Source organism: Poecilia latipinna, unplaced genomic scaffold, assembly GCF_001443285.1.
Source record: "Poecilia latipinna isolate Pla-1442-1.1 unplaced genomic scaffold, P_latipinna-1.0 Scaffold2087, whole genome shotgun sequence".
NCBI classification, from domain to species: domain Eukaryota; kingdom Metazoa; phylum Chordata; class Actinopteri; order Cyprinodontiformes; family Poeciliidae; genus Poecilia; species Poecilia latipinna.
In genome coordinates this window covers 3,768-23,396 of record NW_015114703.1, presented here as the reverse complement: position 1 = coordinate 23,396, position 19,629 = coordinate 3,768, and the positions used below count along the sequence as shown (strand labels likewise).

General features: G+C 36.1%; 2 protein-coding genes across 4 annotated transcripts in view; one reads left to right on the top strand and one right to left on the bottom strand.

The window, feature by feature from the left end:
• The window catches only part of hmcn1 (hemicentin 1), a 92,189-nt gene extending 81,315 nt beyond the window's left edge, over positions 1-10,874 (bottom strand). For all 3 annotated transcript variants that reach the window (XM_015016978.1, XM_015016980.1, XM_015016979.1), the window contains exon 1: positions 10,411-10,874. In XM_015016978.1, coding sequence (XP_014872464.1) covers positions 10,411-10,738 — 328 coding nt within the window. In that variant the 5' untranslated portion in view covers positions 10,739-10,874. The remainder of the gene's footprint in view (positions 1-10,410) is intronic.
• Positions 10,875-13,177: 2,303 nt separating this feature from the next.
• On the top strand, positions 13,178-18,244 carry LOC106936153 (interferon-induced protein 44-like). Its single transcript, XM_015016981.1, has 8 exons — positions 13,178-13,264; positions 14,362-14,881; positions 14,983-15,031; positions 15,904-16,099; positions 16,199-16,351; positions 16,453-16,624; positions 17,499-17,599; positions 17,695-18,244. The coding sequence occupies exons 2-8, from the start codon at positions 14,410-14,412 to the stop codon at positions 17,887-17,889; spliced, it is 1,338 nt and encodes a 445-aa protein (XP_014872467.1). The 5' UTR covers positions 13,178-13,264; positions 14,362-14,409; the 3' UTR covers positions 17,890-18,244.
• The last annotated feature ends 1,385 nt before the right edge of the window (positions 18,245-19,629 follow it).

The window sequence follows — 19,629 nt, the reverse complement described above, 5'->3', positions numbered from 1 at the left end:
GAAGGAATAACTACATTTGGAACTTAATCAGCTCCCTGATAACTCTGTTCTTTTTCATTTATGTGGTGTAAGCTTTAATTTCTAGGTCACTTTAATCATTAGGTATATTACTTTATATTGTTCAACTTTTCTGAGATGTTCTTCTGTTTCTTCCACCATCTTCTCCTTTTTTCTTATTTTCTTTTGTTATTTGCCATTTGCTTCAAACCTATAAATTCTTATGCTGCATAAGTTTGCTACCCGTCATCCAATAACTGTGGTAGCCCCAAAGCAGCAGAGCTGTCAAGATGCTTTATTTCAAACCAGCACAAACAGAAATTGGGATGGAAACTTCTAATCACAAAGAAATGGACCACCATGCATTTAATGTCTGCTGGTTTGGCCTCCTCCTCCTCTTTTAGAAAGTTGGATGTGTTGGGGGACAAAAGGTCACCGACCACACATTCCTAATAATGGCATGATGGATTCAATTGATCAAGATCAGCCCTCCACAAAAAGTAAAGCAAGATGCAACTCACTCACAAACCACACAAGAGCATCTAATACTTCCCACATGTGAGATCTGTTGGAGAGTCTGTTACAAAGACAGATGACATCACATCCTATGGTGCTTTAAGAGAAGAAATAAATGGTGTGTTTCGTCATGTTACAAACATTTGCATTTTATTGACTCAATAATATGTAGAATTACCTTTTGCACATGTGTAGCAGCTTTATATCTAGAAGGTCCATTGTTTTGCTCAGTTGTCTTAATTTCCTTGTTCCTGCTAAAGAAAACATAATACTGCCACAGCCGTGCACCATCATTATAACAGTATTAGTTTGGCCAAAAAACTTAAATTTTTGTAACATGGTCCAAACAACTTTTTATGGATTACTTTCAACTATAGCTTTGTTGTTGAAAAAAGTTGCTAAACTTTTTCCATTTTAGGATGATGGACTGAACAACGTTTTGTAAGTTGCCTTGGGATATTGATTTATAAGCTAAACTTGCTTTAATGTTCTCTATAGCTCTGTTCCTTAACACTTTCTGTCTTCACTCATGTTCTCTAAAACAATGCATGCTACACTTTTCAGATTTTTATTTATAAAAAAGGAAATTGACAACTGTAATTTCTGGACTGTAAGCTGCTACTCTTTTCAGCTGCATGATGAAGAGGACAACATAAGCTCAACATTGAATTTGCCTCCAGACAAAAGTGACATTAGCTGTGTTTCCATTTCCATTCACCATAAAAATTGTGCAAACTGGAATTATAAAAATAAATGTACTTAATGGAAACATGCCAATTTAAAACTTTTTTAACGATTTTTGACAAAAAAAAAAAAAAAAAAAATCGTTGTGCTAAAATGAGGTGGGTTTTTTTGACTCACAACTGAACGTTATCACTGGTGGAAAAGAAGAAGTGGTGGTGGGAGGATGATGTCGTGGCATGTTTTTTAATGACTTATTGAATGAACAAATTTATTCAGGTGCAATTTTAACGCTGTTTCTTATTTAAAGAAAACAATGCAATTTTAAAATTGTGTGTGTGTGTGGTTTTTTGTTACATTATTGGAATATTGACAAAGTTTTGCATAAATTTGTAAAAGAAACAACCAAACAGACTAAGGAATCGTGTGAGGCTGTTCAATTCTGACTGACTTTAGTGGTTTTAGTGCGCTGGAGGAAGATGATTATGATTAATGACTTTTCTTGGTAGGTATTACTTGGATAAAGCATTTACGGTGTGTAATTATCTTATGTTATAACATGGACACCTGCGGCTTATAGACAAGTCCGCCCCTTATACATACAACTTTTTTTTCAAAGTTTCAAACCTTTGAAAAAAAAGGTTTGGACTTGATAGTCCAGAAATTACAGCCTTTCTCCTTTTCTCTTCACTACAATAAGTTTTTATTTAACAAGTCAGATGGGATGAATAAATAAATATAGATAGGCTGAATTAGGCAGTTAATGCTCGCCAGCTTTATGTGCTACATTTTGGTTGACGGGTCAATCAGTTTCAACTTAAACACTGAGTTTTCTGGCTATTACTGACTCACTGGCACTTGCTCTCTGTAGTTACTTTGAATCACAGGCTGCATTTGGCTAAGCATGTGGGAAATTATGGACTTTCACCAAAGAAGCGCATCAAAGAAGGAGTTTAATAAGATTTCTTCATCTTTGTAGTTAAGTGAAATTTTACGCTCTGTCTAAACAGAAGCCACAAGAGAAGAACACAGTGAGTAAGCAACTTAAAGTTCAAAATAAAAGAGCAGCATTTGGTAAGACGTGCAGGGTTTAATTACAGCTTCAAAGAGCAGCGTTTATATTTGTGCTATATGTCTGCATACAGCAAAAAAGTTAAATTCAAAAGATCAGAAAGAATGCATTACACCCTGGATTTGAGCTATACATGTGTGGTTTAAGGTACAGTAGTTTACTACAGTCAGTCTCTTTTGCTCAAAGCAACAAAGCAATTTTATGTATAATGAAAGACAACTTTGTACTCTAAAGATGTTATCATCTATGTGGACTGGCACTTCAATACCCCAAGATTAAGGCATTTTTCTTGTGGAAGAACAGAAGGTAGACACTGAAAGATTCTAGTGCAAGGGAAAATGAATTCATGGACTTTTTCCATCTTATATAAAAAATACTTCTAAATACTTTCTAAATGCATTTTGCCAAGTGTAAAGGGTAGTTGAAGGAAGCTTAAGGTGTTTTTGGTTTATTTTGAGGAATTTGGCTTGGCTTCTTAAGCTCAAGTGAAAAGGACAATTATTTTTGCTGACTCTGCAGATACACTTTGGGAATGCCCCATCAATTCCAACATCACTGAGCATCAGTGGACCAGACAGATCCATGACTCCAACTCCAGCGTTTGAGAACTAACATCCTTCATTGATGAACTGCATTGCAACTGCAGAATTTGATGACATGACGAGGAGTTAATTCAACAATTTTATTTTGGTGTGTTGAAGTTAGGTTGCCTCTAAACATTGCAGGACAGAAACTCTCAAAAACAGGGGCTGGAGACCTTAGCCATGAGTGACGGTGCTTAAGGCCTGAGCTCAACCTGATAAAACAACTTTCTGGTGAATTAGAGTGGAGACTGTTAGCCAGACCATGTCATCAATCATCATCAGTGTCTGACCTCACAGATCTACTTCTGGATGAATGGTCAAAGATCCACACAAACACACTCCTGAATCCTGTGGAAAGTCTTTTCCCAATAGAGCTGGAGCCGTCATACCTAGTGTAGGTACAAGATTTTCCTCGACAGATGTTTTATAGCGGTCCAGGCCAGAGAGCACTGACAGTATGACCTTTGGTCCTGCAGGTTGTAATTCAGTTGCCTGGTGCACACACAGTTTAAGAGCCAGACCAGTGAAACTCTTTGGAACTGCTGTATCAATCAGTTGTATGTCAGTTTTGGTGAATGAGACGCCAGCTGTGATGCCTGTTTAAAAACTCAGTGGTTAATATTATTTGACAGCTTTGCTAACAGTTTTCCATTATAGCCCGTGAGCTTATTTATTTAGTGTGTGTAAGCACAAATAGGAAATGATGCTTAGGCATAAAAATGTTTCATTTACAGCTGTAAATGTGTGGTCCTGCTGGTACAGCCTCATTAACCTTTTACAAGGATGTAATGTCTTGCCTGGACTGCTTCAGCAAAAAAAGGTCTCATAAAACAGGCCAAACTTAACAAAGGCAGAAATGTTTTACTAGGTTGATGATGAATAACGCATAGTTACCACAAATTTCATACATTATCACCTTATAAAGCCATCTTTGTACATGTTCTAACAGAGAGAAACACATCTACACTGGCTTACAAAAGCAAATAATCCCCTTTGATGTTTTTGTGTTTTGTTATATTAGAACCACAAAACTGTATTTTATAGGGATTGTACGTAATATGCCAATACAAAGTGGGGCATGATGTTGACAGAAGATAACTCCTTCTTTTCAGATATTATCTGAAAAGTGTGGAATGCAATCGTCTTCAACATCAACATTTAATATAATACTGTAATAAATACAATTATAATTTTAAGGCATTTTCTTATCTAAACAACACCAATAAACTGAATTTGTTCATTGAAAATGGTAGAGATTTTTTATTAGCACTCAAACAATGCTTCACTACACCTCCTTTCATGTATGCCAGCATAATTTGTTAAAACACCCAGTTGTGAGATACAAAGATACATTTAAAGCATAGTATTCACTGATCTGTGCATCTCTATTAGCATTTAAAATTCTACAGTTAAATTTAACAAATTAATGTCCTTGATTTGTATTTCTTTTTACATTGACTTCTGTTCTTATGTACTCTACTTGCTTATTGAAATATATATATATATATATATATATATATATATATATATATATATATATATATATATATATATATATATATATATATATATATATATATATAATACTTAAGATTTCAGCTGTTCATTTCACAATATCTCTGTTTAGCGTTTCTTTAATAATATATACTTTATTTTGGAGCTGAATTTAAAATTTTAGAATAGAGCAAAAAGGACTGTAAAGTACAAAATCTGGCTCTCTATTTTACTTAAGAAATGACAAAAAAAATTATCCCTTGTACAAGAGAATACACAATAGAATAGTATTATTTGTAATTCACAAAACAATCAAACATCCTCACAAAACACACCTTTTCTTGGTAAACCATCACTGCTGATAAAATGTGTTGATTTCCAACGTCTTAGGTAAATTTGACCAGGGAATGAGGGCTAAAACGTCCAATTTCAAAGTATTTTAAAGGCCAACATAACTACATAAATGATGTTTGAGTACCATAAACATAGTTTAAACAGCAGTTTAATATATCCTGCTCTTCCACACATACACACCTGTTTAAGGAATGTGCATGTGCAAAAAAAAAGCACATGTGATGGATAGATATTTATTACACTTTGTCCCTTTGTTTTCTCCAGGATGCAAATCAGCAGCCAAACCGCTCAAAATGAACATATGTTTCAACTCGAGTATGCAAGAGGGCCTTGCACAGAGAAACCAGCCTTAGGAGTCACAGCCAGAATGAGGTCATGCGATACCAAATCATGTGAATGCTTAGCGCTGGAATCAGGCCTAAAAGGATGTAAAGCGAATGAGTTCCATATGAGTCAATAAAAGTGTGATGTAAAGCAATAAAATTAATGAGTTAAAAAAAAACTTTAGGAAAATGTTTTATTAATAATTACATCTAGACACAACTCAAAATTCTGAGTTTAAGAGAAGCTCTGGCCGATGCTTACAAAAGTAGCTTATTATGACAAAAATAACAAACAAAAATATTTCTCACGATCCAACAATAAATCAGACTAAACTTTTTCTGTTTGAGGTCAGAGGAGGATATTTTTGTTATTTCCTTCTAATCCATAAGTTTGCATACATTTGTTTAGCATTCTGCAGAACTGTCTTCATAAATTGTATGACTTAAATCAAACATTTTCAGTATCCTCCCACAAGCTTTTCAGAGTTGTTTTGATGGAAATTGCTGACAGAATGAGGCCGTCACATTTTCAGCTTTGTACACAAATTTTCTATGAGCGACTGATATCTTTCTATAACTCAGATATCTGTTGCCCACACTGAATTTGTTGGCTTTGTAACTATTTTAACCGTGTGATTAAAATCCATTTGCATGACTCAGTTATACTCAAGTCTTAACTTCCTGGCTGATGTTATTTCAACATGTCCACACAATGTTCTTTCCTCACGCTGCTATCCAACACCAGTCCCTCCTGAACCAATGCAGAACTGTGGTTTTGAGATTATTTATAAAAAGCTTTGAAAAGACTAAATCATTTTCCTTCCACTTCACAATTATGTACCAATGGTAAAGATTTATGTCTTCATTTTAAATTTTCCAATGAAAAAAAAAAACAAATTTGGTGGAAAAATAGTAAAAACAGTCGATTTAGGCCAGCTGGTGGCTTCAGAAGAAAGCTGATGGTCCTGCTTGGACGAATGGGGCCTTGTAACTTTAGCCTAAGTCAAAAGGAAAACATGTGGAGTGTCTGAAGGGAACAAACCTCACGTGGTGTATTTTAAAAACCCTCTTAACTGCATCACTTATTTTAAATTGATTCGATTTATCAGTGTAATTTAAAATTCATTTAAAGTTCCAGGCTCAAAATTACATACACCTTTAACTAAGTGCATCAGTTCCTACATCGGTTTTCTATAAATTGAATTATTCAAACAAAGTCAGTGTTCACTTATATCACCTTGGATAACAATATAAGGTCATAAAAAAGTATTCCAGAGCATATATGAAACTACAAAAACTAGAACTGTTGTTCCATCTATTCCTCTTTTTTCTTCTTCTCCAAAATCTCCTCCTCTCTCTCTTTTGGCATTCCTACCTAATAGCATCATTACTGACTCTGTCCAGCTAAATACAGGCTCCTTGTAATCTCACACGGGCGGAGTGTTTAAGACAAAAAAAATGAAAAGCTCTCGACAGAAGGAAACAAAGAAAAACACGGGACTCGTAGGAAAAGACGCTGAAAACCAACAAAGGAGGCTTTGAGACGAGAGGCTTTGATCTTACAGAGAAGGTAGAAACTATTCTGCCTTCCCTTCTCATCACTCCTCAGCCGTCTCCCTCTTGCTAATCACAACTGGCAGGAAAACGTTAGACAGGCAGGCTTTCAACTGAGAGGAGTCGGTTTCTACAGCACACAGCTGAAACGCGCCAGGAATCTTCATAAAATGAATCCAAACAATTTATGAGATGCTTGATTTAATTTAGAAAAATGTAATGTTTTGATTTGAGCTGATTCTCTTCAGCCAGTTTTCAAATTGACACAGCCTCTTTTTCTACACTTCTGTTCAGTCAAGAAAAAGAAAATTTCCATTGCTCTAATGAAAAAAATATATAAGTACAGCCTTTCTGCTTACATGAAACAATCAGATCCTGCTAATCAAAAGTGTTTCATTAGTTGATCTTCTACTTGATTATCTCTTAGAAGTTTAACATCAAAAACTGAAAATATTCAACACATTTGGATTTTCTCTTATCCCTGTAAATAAAATCCAGTGCAACCAATTACCCCCAAAAGTCACTTAATTCGTACCTGTGTTTGATTTAATTTAAGTATGAACACAACTGTTCTGTGAAGCAGCAGTTTCAGATTTTGTCACCGTGCTTCATAACTGCTTAAAAATAAAAAACAACGTTGTGGAGGACAAACTGTGGATAAAGCAGGAAAAGTCGTGCCACCAGTTTGGCAGCATTTCAGATATTTAAAACAAAAACTAAATTAATATAATTACTGATATTGTGATGAATTTTTCAGTCATATCATCTAGCTCTATTTGCATTAAATATACTTTTCATTAAGTTGCATTTCTGCATTAAGTTTTTTATTGATCTGATAAAATGTTCTAATCTTAAATGTTTTCATTAACTGTATCTGAAATAAAGTCCTTAAGACAGTCTGTAGTTAATCCATAAAATGTGTTTCAATTAAATAAATGAATCTTTCAATATAACATTTTTTGACTATGACTAAGCACACAATGCAAGTTTTGCAAACTTCATTGCAAGTCATAGCTAAGAGTTTGGTAAACATATCTCAATACTGTAACAGTGTGCATTTATGAGATGACAAAATTGAACAAAAGTTATTTTGAAAGGCACTATGAATAAACTTCTTTCCACTAGAACAGGACTGCAGTCCAGTACGTGAGTAAAATGGCTCCAGAAGGAATCCTGCTTCTTTCCTCTCTTTTTTTCTTCCTGCAGGATGGAGTTTCGGGGGCAGACTTCCTGGTTATCTTCCCATACAGGCCTGACCCCAATATCCAGGCATCCTTTTCGCTTCATACACAGGCTCTCTTAGAAACTTGCAAAAGGATAGACTTTAGAAGAACACACAGTGCAGTGTTGTGTTTACCGAGTCAGATTGCAGTATAAATAAAGACTTCTGATGTAAAAGAAGCCAGATCAAACAGGAGGAGCTGTGTTATCTCACTGGGCTGGATAAAACGGAAAGAAAATGGATCTGTGTCATAAATGTCCCAATGAAAACAAAACAGAGAAGGGGGCAGAAAGGAAGGCAGAGATCCGGGGTCAAAACAACATTTGGAAAAATGTTCAGCTACCCCTGCTCGCAGTGTGTTGTGCTAATCATTCCTCTACTCCCTGAGGGGATTCACTCTGACATCCTCGTAAACATCTTCAGAAGCAAACGAATGTCACTTGCCGGTGAAGGACAAACACGCAGCTGTAAAGTCTGTAAAAAGGAGTCGACATGGAAGCTCAAACTCAGGCTGTTGTAACTGTGAGAAGACGATCTCAGAATTTACTTCAACAGGCAGGAACAGTTGAAAACCTAAACTTAGTCCAAGACGAAAGTTTTTTCCATTTCTGTTGATACGTCAAAGGCATTGCAGTTCTTATATCACATCCTAATAAATTACACACTCAAAAAATACATAATGAATTGGATATTTATTACATTTGTGTATAATAAACAGATTTGCACCTTGTATTATGTGGTTATTTTTTAAGATGAATGCTCACAGATCAGAGAGAAATATGTGCTTCAGAAAAAATGTTGAAAACCAGCAGAGAAGCAACATCTGGATGAGGAATTTGTGTTCACCGCACAGATCATCTGTCTATTAATTTATTTTCTTTTCCTTCAGGTCTCCTGGTTCAGGTATTTTCAGATTAACCTGCTTACAGTATTTGACATAAAAATGTTCAGGCTGTGGAAGCAAAACTTACACCAAGAGCTATTAACATTTATGGAAAGGATGCTGCCATATATTGTCAAAATATGGCATTAGATGTTTTATCTACCAAGGCAATTCTTATTTTGAGTGTTAAATGTCTCTTCTTTTTTTTTTTTTTTTTTTTTTTTACATTTAAACTAAAAAGCATCCAGTCCTGCAGAAATAATCAGATTCATTCAGAGTTGTCCGCTCACCTCTTCCTCTAAGTGTCCCCTGGAAATGTGTCAAGTTTTTGTTATTAAAATGTTTTTGTTCCTGTGTGTTTTTTTTCCCTAAGCACTGTGAAAATAATTGCAATCAATCTCATGATTGTGTCTCTTAAACACAGAATTTGTTGCAGTAAATGGTCTTACGTAACTATTTGCCAGTTCTGACCTGCAGTGCGACGTTCATGTTAAATAACCCGGTGATATATTGTCTAGACATTACTGCTGAGAATGAGAGAGCGCTTAGAAGGTGATGACAATCGTCAAGCTGCGTTACAAAACTAAGAGCCTCGCAGTCACCCCTGATGGAACGCTAATGAAAGAGGCCATCAGTCCTAACATCTGCACACAGAAACCAAGTCCAACAGTTCCTGCTAGGGAGGAGGTGAGGAACATTCAGAGGGCGGAGTGTCAACAAACTGTCACATCTTCCACCTTTCCGACTGCTTTTGTTTGAATTACAAAGAGTAAAATTCAACCACCAAACACTCTCAAAATATTCAAGATTCAACAAATTTTATATTGCAAAATCTCATTAGTTTCCAGACTCAATTTCCAGTTTTTAAATTTAAGACATTTGTTCATAAAGTTGTTCCCGGTTGAGGTTTATAATCTGTGTGGTCCAACAATATGAAAACATATTGCTGACGTTCCAGTTCATCAGTGTGAAATTACAGCATATGGACACTAGATCAGCTTCTAAAATCTAGAATGGGTCATAGTTTATTTTGCAATTACTGAGAAAGGGGCTGCCTTGTTATATCTATATTTTTGTTTATGGCCCCTCCAAACCCCAAAACATAAGAGTTTAGGTTGCAGGATGTTTTACGGTCTTCTGATTTTGTAATCAGAAACCACAACTGCAGCAAAAACTAGATTTTTTTTCCCTATTCACCATTCCAAACTTCAAAATGTCACATACAAGCAGCTTTCAGTTTTTAAAGTCAAGGAGAAAGAGCAGAAAATTTTAGCTGTTGATTTTTCTTTCATATTCAAAACAATAATTAAAATGTATTTATTTACTTTCTACAACTAAACATTCCCTCACAAAGTATATGACTGACATAATTGTGGGAGGTATCCTTGACCAAACTCATCAGAAATTTGGGGGTGGGAGGGCACTATAGGGATCATTAGTGTAAAACATTAATCTAAGAAGGTCTATGTGCAAAAAGAAAAAAAAAGTGGCATTTTTTTACACCAACTTTACTTGAAAAATAATCTGAACATGTTTCATATTTTTCTAGTCTGTTCAAAACTGCACATGGATCCTTGTTCTAACAGAAAAAGCAGAATAACTGTGAAAAATTGTACAAATTAAATATATATATATATATATATATATATATATATATATATATATATATATATTTTTTTTTTTTTTTTTTTTTTTTCATGCATGCATTCCTTTCTTTTGATCTGCATTACCTGGGTCATGAAAGGGCACCAGAGCGAAGTTATACAGCGGTCTCTTCGGTCGGCTCAGGGATGTTTCTAAAATCTTAGAAGCTCCCTCGATGACCTGGACCAGGTCGTCGTACATGGAGCCGGTCACATCGAAAACGAACGCCAGGGTGGATGCGCCCTCCGGGATGTCCTCATTCTTGGCCAGGGTGTCCGAGTCCTGCGCGGCTGAAAAGGCCACTGACAATAAAATTAAGAGCCACATAAGTTCAAAAGTCCAAGAATCCTTCTGTGACAGAGTTTTTGTACAGCTGGTTTTCGCCAGTGTGACCCTCAGGGCGAATGTCGACATAAGGGCAGAGACATCAGAGCGGTGTATGAAGTGCAGAGTGAGCCAAAGTGGAACACAGGACTCCCTTAGTGCGCCTCGGTGGTTTCTGCAGCTCCTCGGAGGTCTATGAGCTTCACTCCCGGTCCCAGCGGCTCTGGCACTGCAGAGTCAGGACCCTTCATCTGCTCCGACATACAAAGACCACCTCTAAGCTGGCCACACAATCTCCGAGGCGCAAAGCCTGTCCCATTGGACAAGAAGAGGTTTCGCGAGACATCCTGCGTGCATTTTGTTTATTTATTACAAAATATCTGCCTATAGCTCACTTTAAAATATTAACGCATTATGTCGTTTTTTATATTTAAAATTACTCCACTCGGGTTTTTTTTAAAAACTCTTTCTACTAATTCATTTGGGTTGTTGTGTATTCTCTACTGTCTTCTGTTATTAGATGCAACGTTTAAGAAAAAATAAATAGTTGGTTGGATTTTAGATATTGAAAAATCCACAAGTTGAAGTGCAACAAGTCGAAAACAGATGTGTGAAGACTCCGAGATTTTCTTGTCGGCGCTCAAGTCTGCATTTCCATCTAGTGGTAATATCCTGACATCGCATCTAAATTCAAAACAAAATTCGATGTATTGAAGTATTCTAATAAAACCAATTCTATAATAATATGTTTTGTGAAATCAAATTGTTCTTTTTTTTTTTTTTAGCTGTTTAGGACACTTGAGCAAAAAAAAAAAAAAAAAAAAAAAAGAAATGCAAGTGTGATAACTGTGAAAACCGTCATGTCACTGCTTTGTATAAAAAAAAAACAGAAAAAAAAACAACAACAGTCAAACAATAATCAAAAAAGTTGATTTTTCTTTCATTAAAGAAAGAAAAATGAGCAATTGAGCAATTTGTCCCTTTTATTACAGCATAAAAAGTCCTGGGTCTATAATCTACATATGGTTTTTATGGACTGACTAGATGTAGAAATGTAATCCAACTTGCTTTTTTTCAGTGCTAGACCTAAAACTAATGGCGGATGCATTAAGGAACATGCCTCAGTCAAAACTTCAAAACTGAAAGTTGCACCTTCTACATTGGAAAAAAAAAAAATTGTGAAAATGTCTGTGTAGCATGAGAGGCTTTTATCGGATATTTTCAGTTTCTGTGCGACCGCTTTATTGTGTCCTGCCAATATTTTTATTCATAGAACTTGACTGTTGTGTCAAACACAAACATTCCAGAAGAAAACATGAACCAATAGTTGTTTTTTTTTCACAACACTGACTCACATTAGTTTTTCCAGAGAACTAGAAACTAAATGCAACTTCCACTTTATTTCTAGTGCTGGAGACACTAAGTAAAGAGATCTCTATGACCTTATAGGTCTACATGGTTTATAGACCTATAAGCTCAAAATCCACTCAGAAATGTAATACATTTTGCCCAAAGACTATCCGGCAGGCACTATACAGACCAATTCAAAAAGTTCAAATTATAGTCTTTCATAAACAGAGAACAGAGAATGCATTGAGTGAAATGATCAACAGGTAGCAGCATTTATTTCTTTGCAGAGTATAAGAAATCACAGTTACAAAGGTACAACCTACTTCAAATAAAGATGTACAATAGCATTTTTTGTGACACAAGACCTTTTATTTTTTATCTAACGGGATTTTTATTTATTTTTTTGTGTGCCTAAATCCTGTTTTGGAAATAAAAAGGTGGGTTTTTTGTTGTTGTTTGTTGCCAAAGTTACTTTTGGCAAAAAATGATTTGGGCCATTATTTTAGGAAGGTTTCCTAAGGCCTAAAAAGAGCTGATGTGGTTGTGACTTATTCCAATCATTAATGTAGCCTTTTCAGAAAAAAACATCCTGTACAACTAGTTTTATCTGCAGTAAATAATGTTACCTCCAGTTTTATCTACACCACTACATTGAGATGTATTATTTTGTCCCAACTAAAAGTGAAAGTATTCAATAAAAAGGCAGAAGCAGGTTTATGCATGTGACAAAATGTCCCTTGGGCATTTGTTATCAGCTCTCAGTTTCCATATGACTGCAATGCCAAATTCCCCTTTTCAAATAAACAGCTTTTCTGAGAAACACTCACCAGCCACTGTTTGCTGGATCAGTTCAACGCAAATTGAGAATAAGGCCACCACATGTATTTAGACACCTGTACCTTGCAAAGACAATTTGCCAAAGTTCAAACTGAGCATCATAAGAGGGAAGAATCAGGATTTAAGTAACTTTGAATGAAGAGCGATTATTGGTGCTAAATTAGATTTCATGTGACGGGGCCTTTCGCTACAAAGTCAAAACATATTCAACTAGATCCATCGGTGGTCCATATCAGCTTCAGACCAATTAATGAAGGAAGAGACAAAACATGAGACTTATTAAAGAGACTTTCATTTTTGAAAGCAGATGTCTCAGACAAATTTGTTTCACTTTTGTTGACTGTGGGAGGGATTATAGTGCCATCAGTATTTGCTTCACAGACAGTGAGGTTTCCTCATCAACACCAAGCGCTCTTTTAAAGAAGCAAGGTAAGACTAACACTGATGTGTCTATTGCAATACTTCCAGTTACTAACTTACGTTGATTCAAAGTTTTGCTGAATTTATGAACTTAGTTATTGATATTTAGAAAAGTAGCATGTAAACTTAGAACTGCTCTGTAGGAGGGCCAATAAGTTCAGATTTTGTCTTTAGTGATTAAACTTCTCAAAGAAACTAAAACTAATTAAAAGAGAAACTTAAAAAAAAACAGAGTCATTAGTGGTGGACGATTATCTCTAAGACAGAAACATTTGAGGAAAAGTAATTTGTGGCAGTAAACATCAAATAAAAGTTTAAAATTTATCTACACACACCCACCAACAGGTGGCAAACAAAGACAGGCGAGGACCAGAACACCAAGGCTAAAGAGCTCTGATATGCATGAGTGCAGAAGTAATTTAATGATGGCAGAAGCAATTTTTTTTCACACATACTGTAATAATTCATAGTAAATAAACAGTACCAGATTGTTTGCCTCCAAAAAGATTTTAAAAATGCTGTCTAGATCTGAATGAGAGGTGCAAAACTACAAGTTTCCTTTGTGTCTTAGTCTTGAATTAACTGCAAATAACTTTGCACATGGTCTGTAGATGATGTTTGCTGAGAAGAAACAGAATAATTTGAAATAAAATGAAGATGTTCTAGGAGAATCGGCGGCATCAGGATTTTGTCGCCACCTGCTGGTGCTCCAGCGGTATTCTGATTTTCTGCCAACTAATCCTTTTCCCTAAACTTCTGCAATTTTCAAAAGTTATTTCGATCTCTTCTGCCGTCTGATCTATAAATAAAAACAAATGTGAAACTTGTCGGTAGTGATGATCATTAAAAAGTTTTGGTGAAAGCTGACAAAGTCAAAGCAGATAAAGACCAATCTTTAAAATGTAACTAATGTTGCATGCTGTGGTTATGCAACCCACGGGGCAGTTCTGATTTCCAACTTCCTGTAACAATAATGCAAAAGAAACTACAGATGTATGTGGGTTGGCATTTTCAGTTTTGTCACAATGCATTGCTTTCTATTTACTTTTCTCTGTCAACAAATAGTTGTGTAATCCACAGTGATATCTTTCTTTCCCATCCCAAAGTGAGTGAATATCAAAGGTTCCTTCAGTTCACCAGAGCAGCAGCCCATCATGAACTCCAAGCTGAGTGAGAATCATCAGAAAGAAATCTGCTCCCAGCTGGGACATGTTCATCTGAAACTGCTCTACAAAGCCACCGTCCATGGTTATACTGCTTCTGCCTTTCACCAGCAATGTGACAGCCTGTCACCCACCGTGTCTGTGGGCTACAATGTCTCTGGTTACATTTTTGGAGGCTACACCAGACAACCTTTTAATCAGTCTGGACAGTATGCCAACGATGACCGGGCGTTTCTTTTTACTTTTGAGGGAAGAAAACTAATCAAATATCCGGTTGCTAATGCTGCATATGCTGTTAGAATGATGAACAACTGTGGTCCTTATTTTGGAGAATCTCTGGTTCTTGTTCATACGGGCAAGCCAATTGTATACAGCAACGCAGCAAGTTATTACCCATTCAATGCTGCACAGATGCATGGCAATGACTTGAACTTGATAGACTGTGAGGTCTTCCAGGTTTTGGGTGAGTTACTTTTAAATGACTGAATATTGTTTTTATATAGACATTTTGACATTTTATGCATTTTCTAACTCAAGTTTGCTTTTCAACACTGACCGTGACAGAGGTGACTAAATTCGAGGATCCATGGCGGACTGTAACCTGGAACCTTGAGTAAGATGAATGAAGACTCACACCTGCATACAATAACATAACTGCTGGGAGGTAAAGTGAGATCTGTTGGAAACCTAGCTAACAATACTGCGGTGTAAACACTGCAGTTTTTTTGTTCTCCTGCCATGGTTACGGACGAGGACAACACAAAGGTTATTACAGAAACGATCTGACTTTACTCACAAAGCATGAAGATAACATTCAAAACAACAAAGAAACAGAAACTCAACAGTCTGCAGAGATTGATTAGTCAATCTCTGTTAGTAAACATAAGTTTAATGCTTTACTTGTCTGGCCGTACCTTCTCTGCTTGTGCAGAGGGGAGCGGGGGGAAGTGAGATTTTTCTTTTTCAACTGAAAATATCAACAGGAGAACTGAAAATTCATCAGTTTAAATCTACAGAGCTGATGTTGCACAACTTTAAACCAGACTTGTGACTCCAACCTACTGCAATGGCGCCACACACAGCATCAGAACCAAATATGTTGATTTGACCTATTCACACGTACTGTTATTTATTCCATTATTTACAGTATAAACTTTGTAGTTACACAATTGGCTGTTATACAGCAGAGCTAGCTCCTAATTTGGACTTGGTTTTCCCAAATTTTAAGAGATGTCAATTTTGTTTTCATCACAGTGGCAGAAGTGTAGGATGCACTGAATTAGTCTGATTTAACCGAAAGCAAATTCAATGCAAATGACTAGGATTAATTTAATTACCATATAAAGAATAAAAGTTCCACATTAGATGCAGTTTGACCTGAATCTTAATTGATCTGTTCTTTAAATTCAAAACACCCATCACACTGAAAATAAATAAATGTTTAGTTGAGATATATATATTATTTTTTTTTTTACCTTCAAACAGACACAAGCTGGAGCTGATGAATTACATAGAGAACTACAAACCCCTGATCAGTTCTGTGTCCCAGGCTCGGATTTTACTTATTGGACCGGTTGGAGTTGGAAAGTCCAGCTTCTTCAATTCCATCAACTCTGTATTCAGAGGCCATGTCACCAACCAGGCCGTGTCTGGTTGTTCCTCCACCAGCCTCACTACTCAGGTCTGAATCAGCCACATTTACATTATTTTTATAGTAATTAATCTGAAATAAAAATCCTTCCATTATTCCTGTTGTCTGTGTATTAATTCACCTTTTTAGTTTCGAACTTACTCACTGAAAGCTGGAAGAGAAGGCAGACTTCTGCCGGTCATCCTGTGTGACACGATGGGACTGGAGAGCAGCAACGACACAGGCCTTGACATAGAAGATATAACTAGCATCCTCAAAGGTCATCTGCCTGACTGTTACCAGGTGTGAGATTTGATTACATCATACATGATGGAGCATGAATTTGACAGCAGTTAACCTAAACAAAGCTTTTGTTTTTCTCCCCCCTTGAAACATTACTGCAGTTCAACCCTGCTGCTCCCCTGGATCCTGAAGCTAGTGGCTATCGCAAGTCTCCAAGCCTCAAAGACAAGATCCACTGTGTCACATACGTACTTGATGCCTGCAACATCTCCATTATGCCCACAAAGATGGAGGAGAAGCTGAGCGCTATACGCAAAAAGGCCAACCATCTACGTCAGTAAAGCCGAATCTCTTATAGTAATATAATGAAAATGTGTAAACACATGTATCACATTAGTAGTCGCTGTTCTTCGTGAAATTACATATTGTTTTACTGCATTTCAAACCAGACGTTTACAACCAGTATAATAAACAATAGTCAGAGTCTTTCCCCCCGCCCTCCTCCTCAGTGTATGGCTTTAAATCAAACTAATTGCTTTCTGTTTTCAGTTAGAATAGCAAAATTTTTTTCTCCTTGCTAAATGCCAACAGAATGTTTCTTCATCTCAGAAGTTCACATTTTCTTGAGAAGCTGAAAGTACTTCTCACGAGTTTGCAGAAATCCTGAAAGAACTGGTGTACTGGTTTGTAAGAGAACGGGCTCAAAATTAATCTTAATGTCCCAAAGTAAGTTTAAAAAAATTAGATTTTTGTCTTTATGGCTTCTTGCTTTCAGCTAAGGTAGTTGAGGACGCTTATTTGTGGATAATGACTCTCTTTTCACCTTCAGCTAGTATCTTCTCAAGGTCTTTTGCATTTGTTGTGGGGTTCATTTGCACAGTTCAAAACCAAAATGCATCCACAAATGTCCTTGCTGACCTAAAAGTTAATAAACGTTATGTTTCTTTTGAATCACGACTATTTGACTATTTGATTTATAGTCAAATTGAGAAAAAAAGTGAGTCTTTTTATGCAATGACTTTGTTCTCCATAAGCCACTTTTTAACTAATTTGGTAGTATATTTAGTATAATTTTATGTTTCAAGTAATGGCTCCATGTCTAAAGAAAATACTTGCAGTGAAGTTATTTAAAAGTCGCCTGCCACTTCGGTGCACAAATCAATCTATTGAGCCTCCAGTGTGGAAATGTTTCTGCTTGTATTTGCAGGGATTCCTCAGCTGGTTGTACTGACCAAAGTTGATGCAGCCTGTTCCTTAGTGAAGGAGGACCTGACAACCGTCTATCAGAGCATCTACATCAAGGAGATAGTGAGTCTTGTTACACAAAGAACATTTTATCAGAAAGTTCCTTGTTGTTGTTGTTCAGCAAATTTGATCTGAATAATCTGTGCGCTATGATGCAGATGCAACAGGCCAGCACAAAGCTTGGCATACCGCTGAGCTGCATTGTTCCAGTGAGGAATTACACCGAGACGTTGGATCTAGACGTCAACTGTGACATCCTGCTGCTCAGTGCTATCACCCAGATGCTTCGATGGGCGGACAATTTTTATGATGATTTTAGCGACCAACTGAGCGCGCTTCAAACCAGGGAATAAGATTTTGAAAAAGCAGATGCAACAGGTCAACTGCTGTAAATCCTAAAATTTTACCTATGTATTTTTTACCCGCATAGGTTTAATGTTCTACAAAATAAAATATCCCATGTATCTATGCATTTAATTTTCATTTCAAGCTTGAAAAGCTAAACATATAATTCTAACTTTCAGCATATTAATGTTGTTAAAAAACATGCTTGTTAAACTGCATCTCTGCACATGTGAGGTTCTGCATAAGCTAACCTAACTGTGGAGTCATATAGTGTCAGTTTGAGGCAGGATCAAAATGCAGACTGGAGCTTCATCCTGAAGAAATTTAACAATTAAACCAAAAAAAAAAAAAAAAAAAAAAACTTACGAGAATGAGAGGAGAATACACAAGGAGCCAGGCAGCAGAACCCCAGATAGACCACGAGGTGGCAACAGAGGAACCTATAATAGTAGTGAGTAAAATAGAAGGAGGGACTTAAACAGTGACAGGTGGCTAATTGTTAAATAAGGTGCAGATGTGAGAGGAGACAGGCAGGAGACCCTTTCTTGTTATTAAGTGTTTGGAAATTGAAATAACCTTTTGAAAATCACCTCAGCTGTTATCAATGAAAAGGTAATAATTCATACATTTTCAGTGAGTATCTATTAAAAAACAGGATGTTGGAGATAATGCGTCCCTTCTCAATAAACAACAGAACTTCTCTATTGGCATTACAGCAACCAAACCAGCTGTATCCGATAATAGTCCCTCACTTGTCTGTAAAACATTGTTACTGTATATTATTAGATTAAAAACTTTAGGGAGAAAGCTAAGTGGAAACTTAGAATTAGGCTGAAAAATTATGGAACCCCTAATGGACAACTTTAAAGAATTACAATGACTTTTGGATTTATTTCTGTCACATGTGGTGTTTTTTCACAGTAGTCAGACAAAAAGAAATTGTATATATTTTAAAATTTTACATTTGGCATCAATGCATTCAATTCTCCAGCTCCATAATACATTTTTTTTTCTGAGCACAACTTGTTTTCAAAGGAAAATACAAACATCATATTTGTTTTAGCACTAGGGGGAACTATTTCACCACTTTTTAGACAGACTAAGGGATAAAAAGAAAACGAAACAAAAAAATAGACATGGTTTTTTTTCATTTAATTTTACTAGGTGTTTACTGCAGGATGCTAATGGAAAGCTATGTGGAAATATTAAAATACAAGTCCTGACCTCACTAACCAAGATTTGCTCAACTAATGAGGACAGACAACCTGGGTTGCTGATGATTTTGCATGGCAAACAAAGAGGAAGGCCAGAGTTCGCGGAAATGATATCTTTCCAAATTTGGCATTGCGGTGATTACACAACATGTTTCTCTGTAACAATAAAATATTTGCTTTCTCAGATAAAAAAAATAAAGAAGCTGGAGACACATCCTGTACCTCAAATGCTCTCACGGAAAAAAGGGATTGTTAGAACATGTTCTCCTACACATTTATTTAGGTCTTGCTTTATAAGCCAGTGCAGTGATAGTTAACTTATCTTAGAATTAAGCAAATTTTTAGGTGAGCAACAAGTCAAATACACCACTAAAAACCTGCTTAGAGGCAAGGAATTTAAATAATCTGGTTCAAAGGGGAAATTCCTAATTCATTTGTAGACAAGTCAGGTTAAATGTCAAAGTAACTATGCAACTCTAATCTAAAAATATTGAAAGAATTTACTCCAGAAGTAGAAGTCTTTTGAATCGCAAG

Excerpts from the sequence above, each read along its gene's own strand:
- LOC106936153 (XM_015016981.1), top strand. The coding sequence starts at position 14,410 with ATGAACTCCAAGCTGAGTGAGAATCATCAGAAAGAAATCTGCTCCCAG. Across the intron at positions 16,100-16,198 it reads CCACCAGCCTCACTACTCAG|TTTCGAACTTACTCACTGAA; the intron begins GTCTGAATCAGC and ends TCACCTTTTTAG. Across the intron at positions 16,625-17,498 it reads CAAAAAGGCCAACCATCTAC|GGATTCCTCAGCTGGTTGTA; the intron begins GTCAGTAAAGCC and ends TTGTATTTGCAG.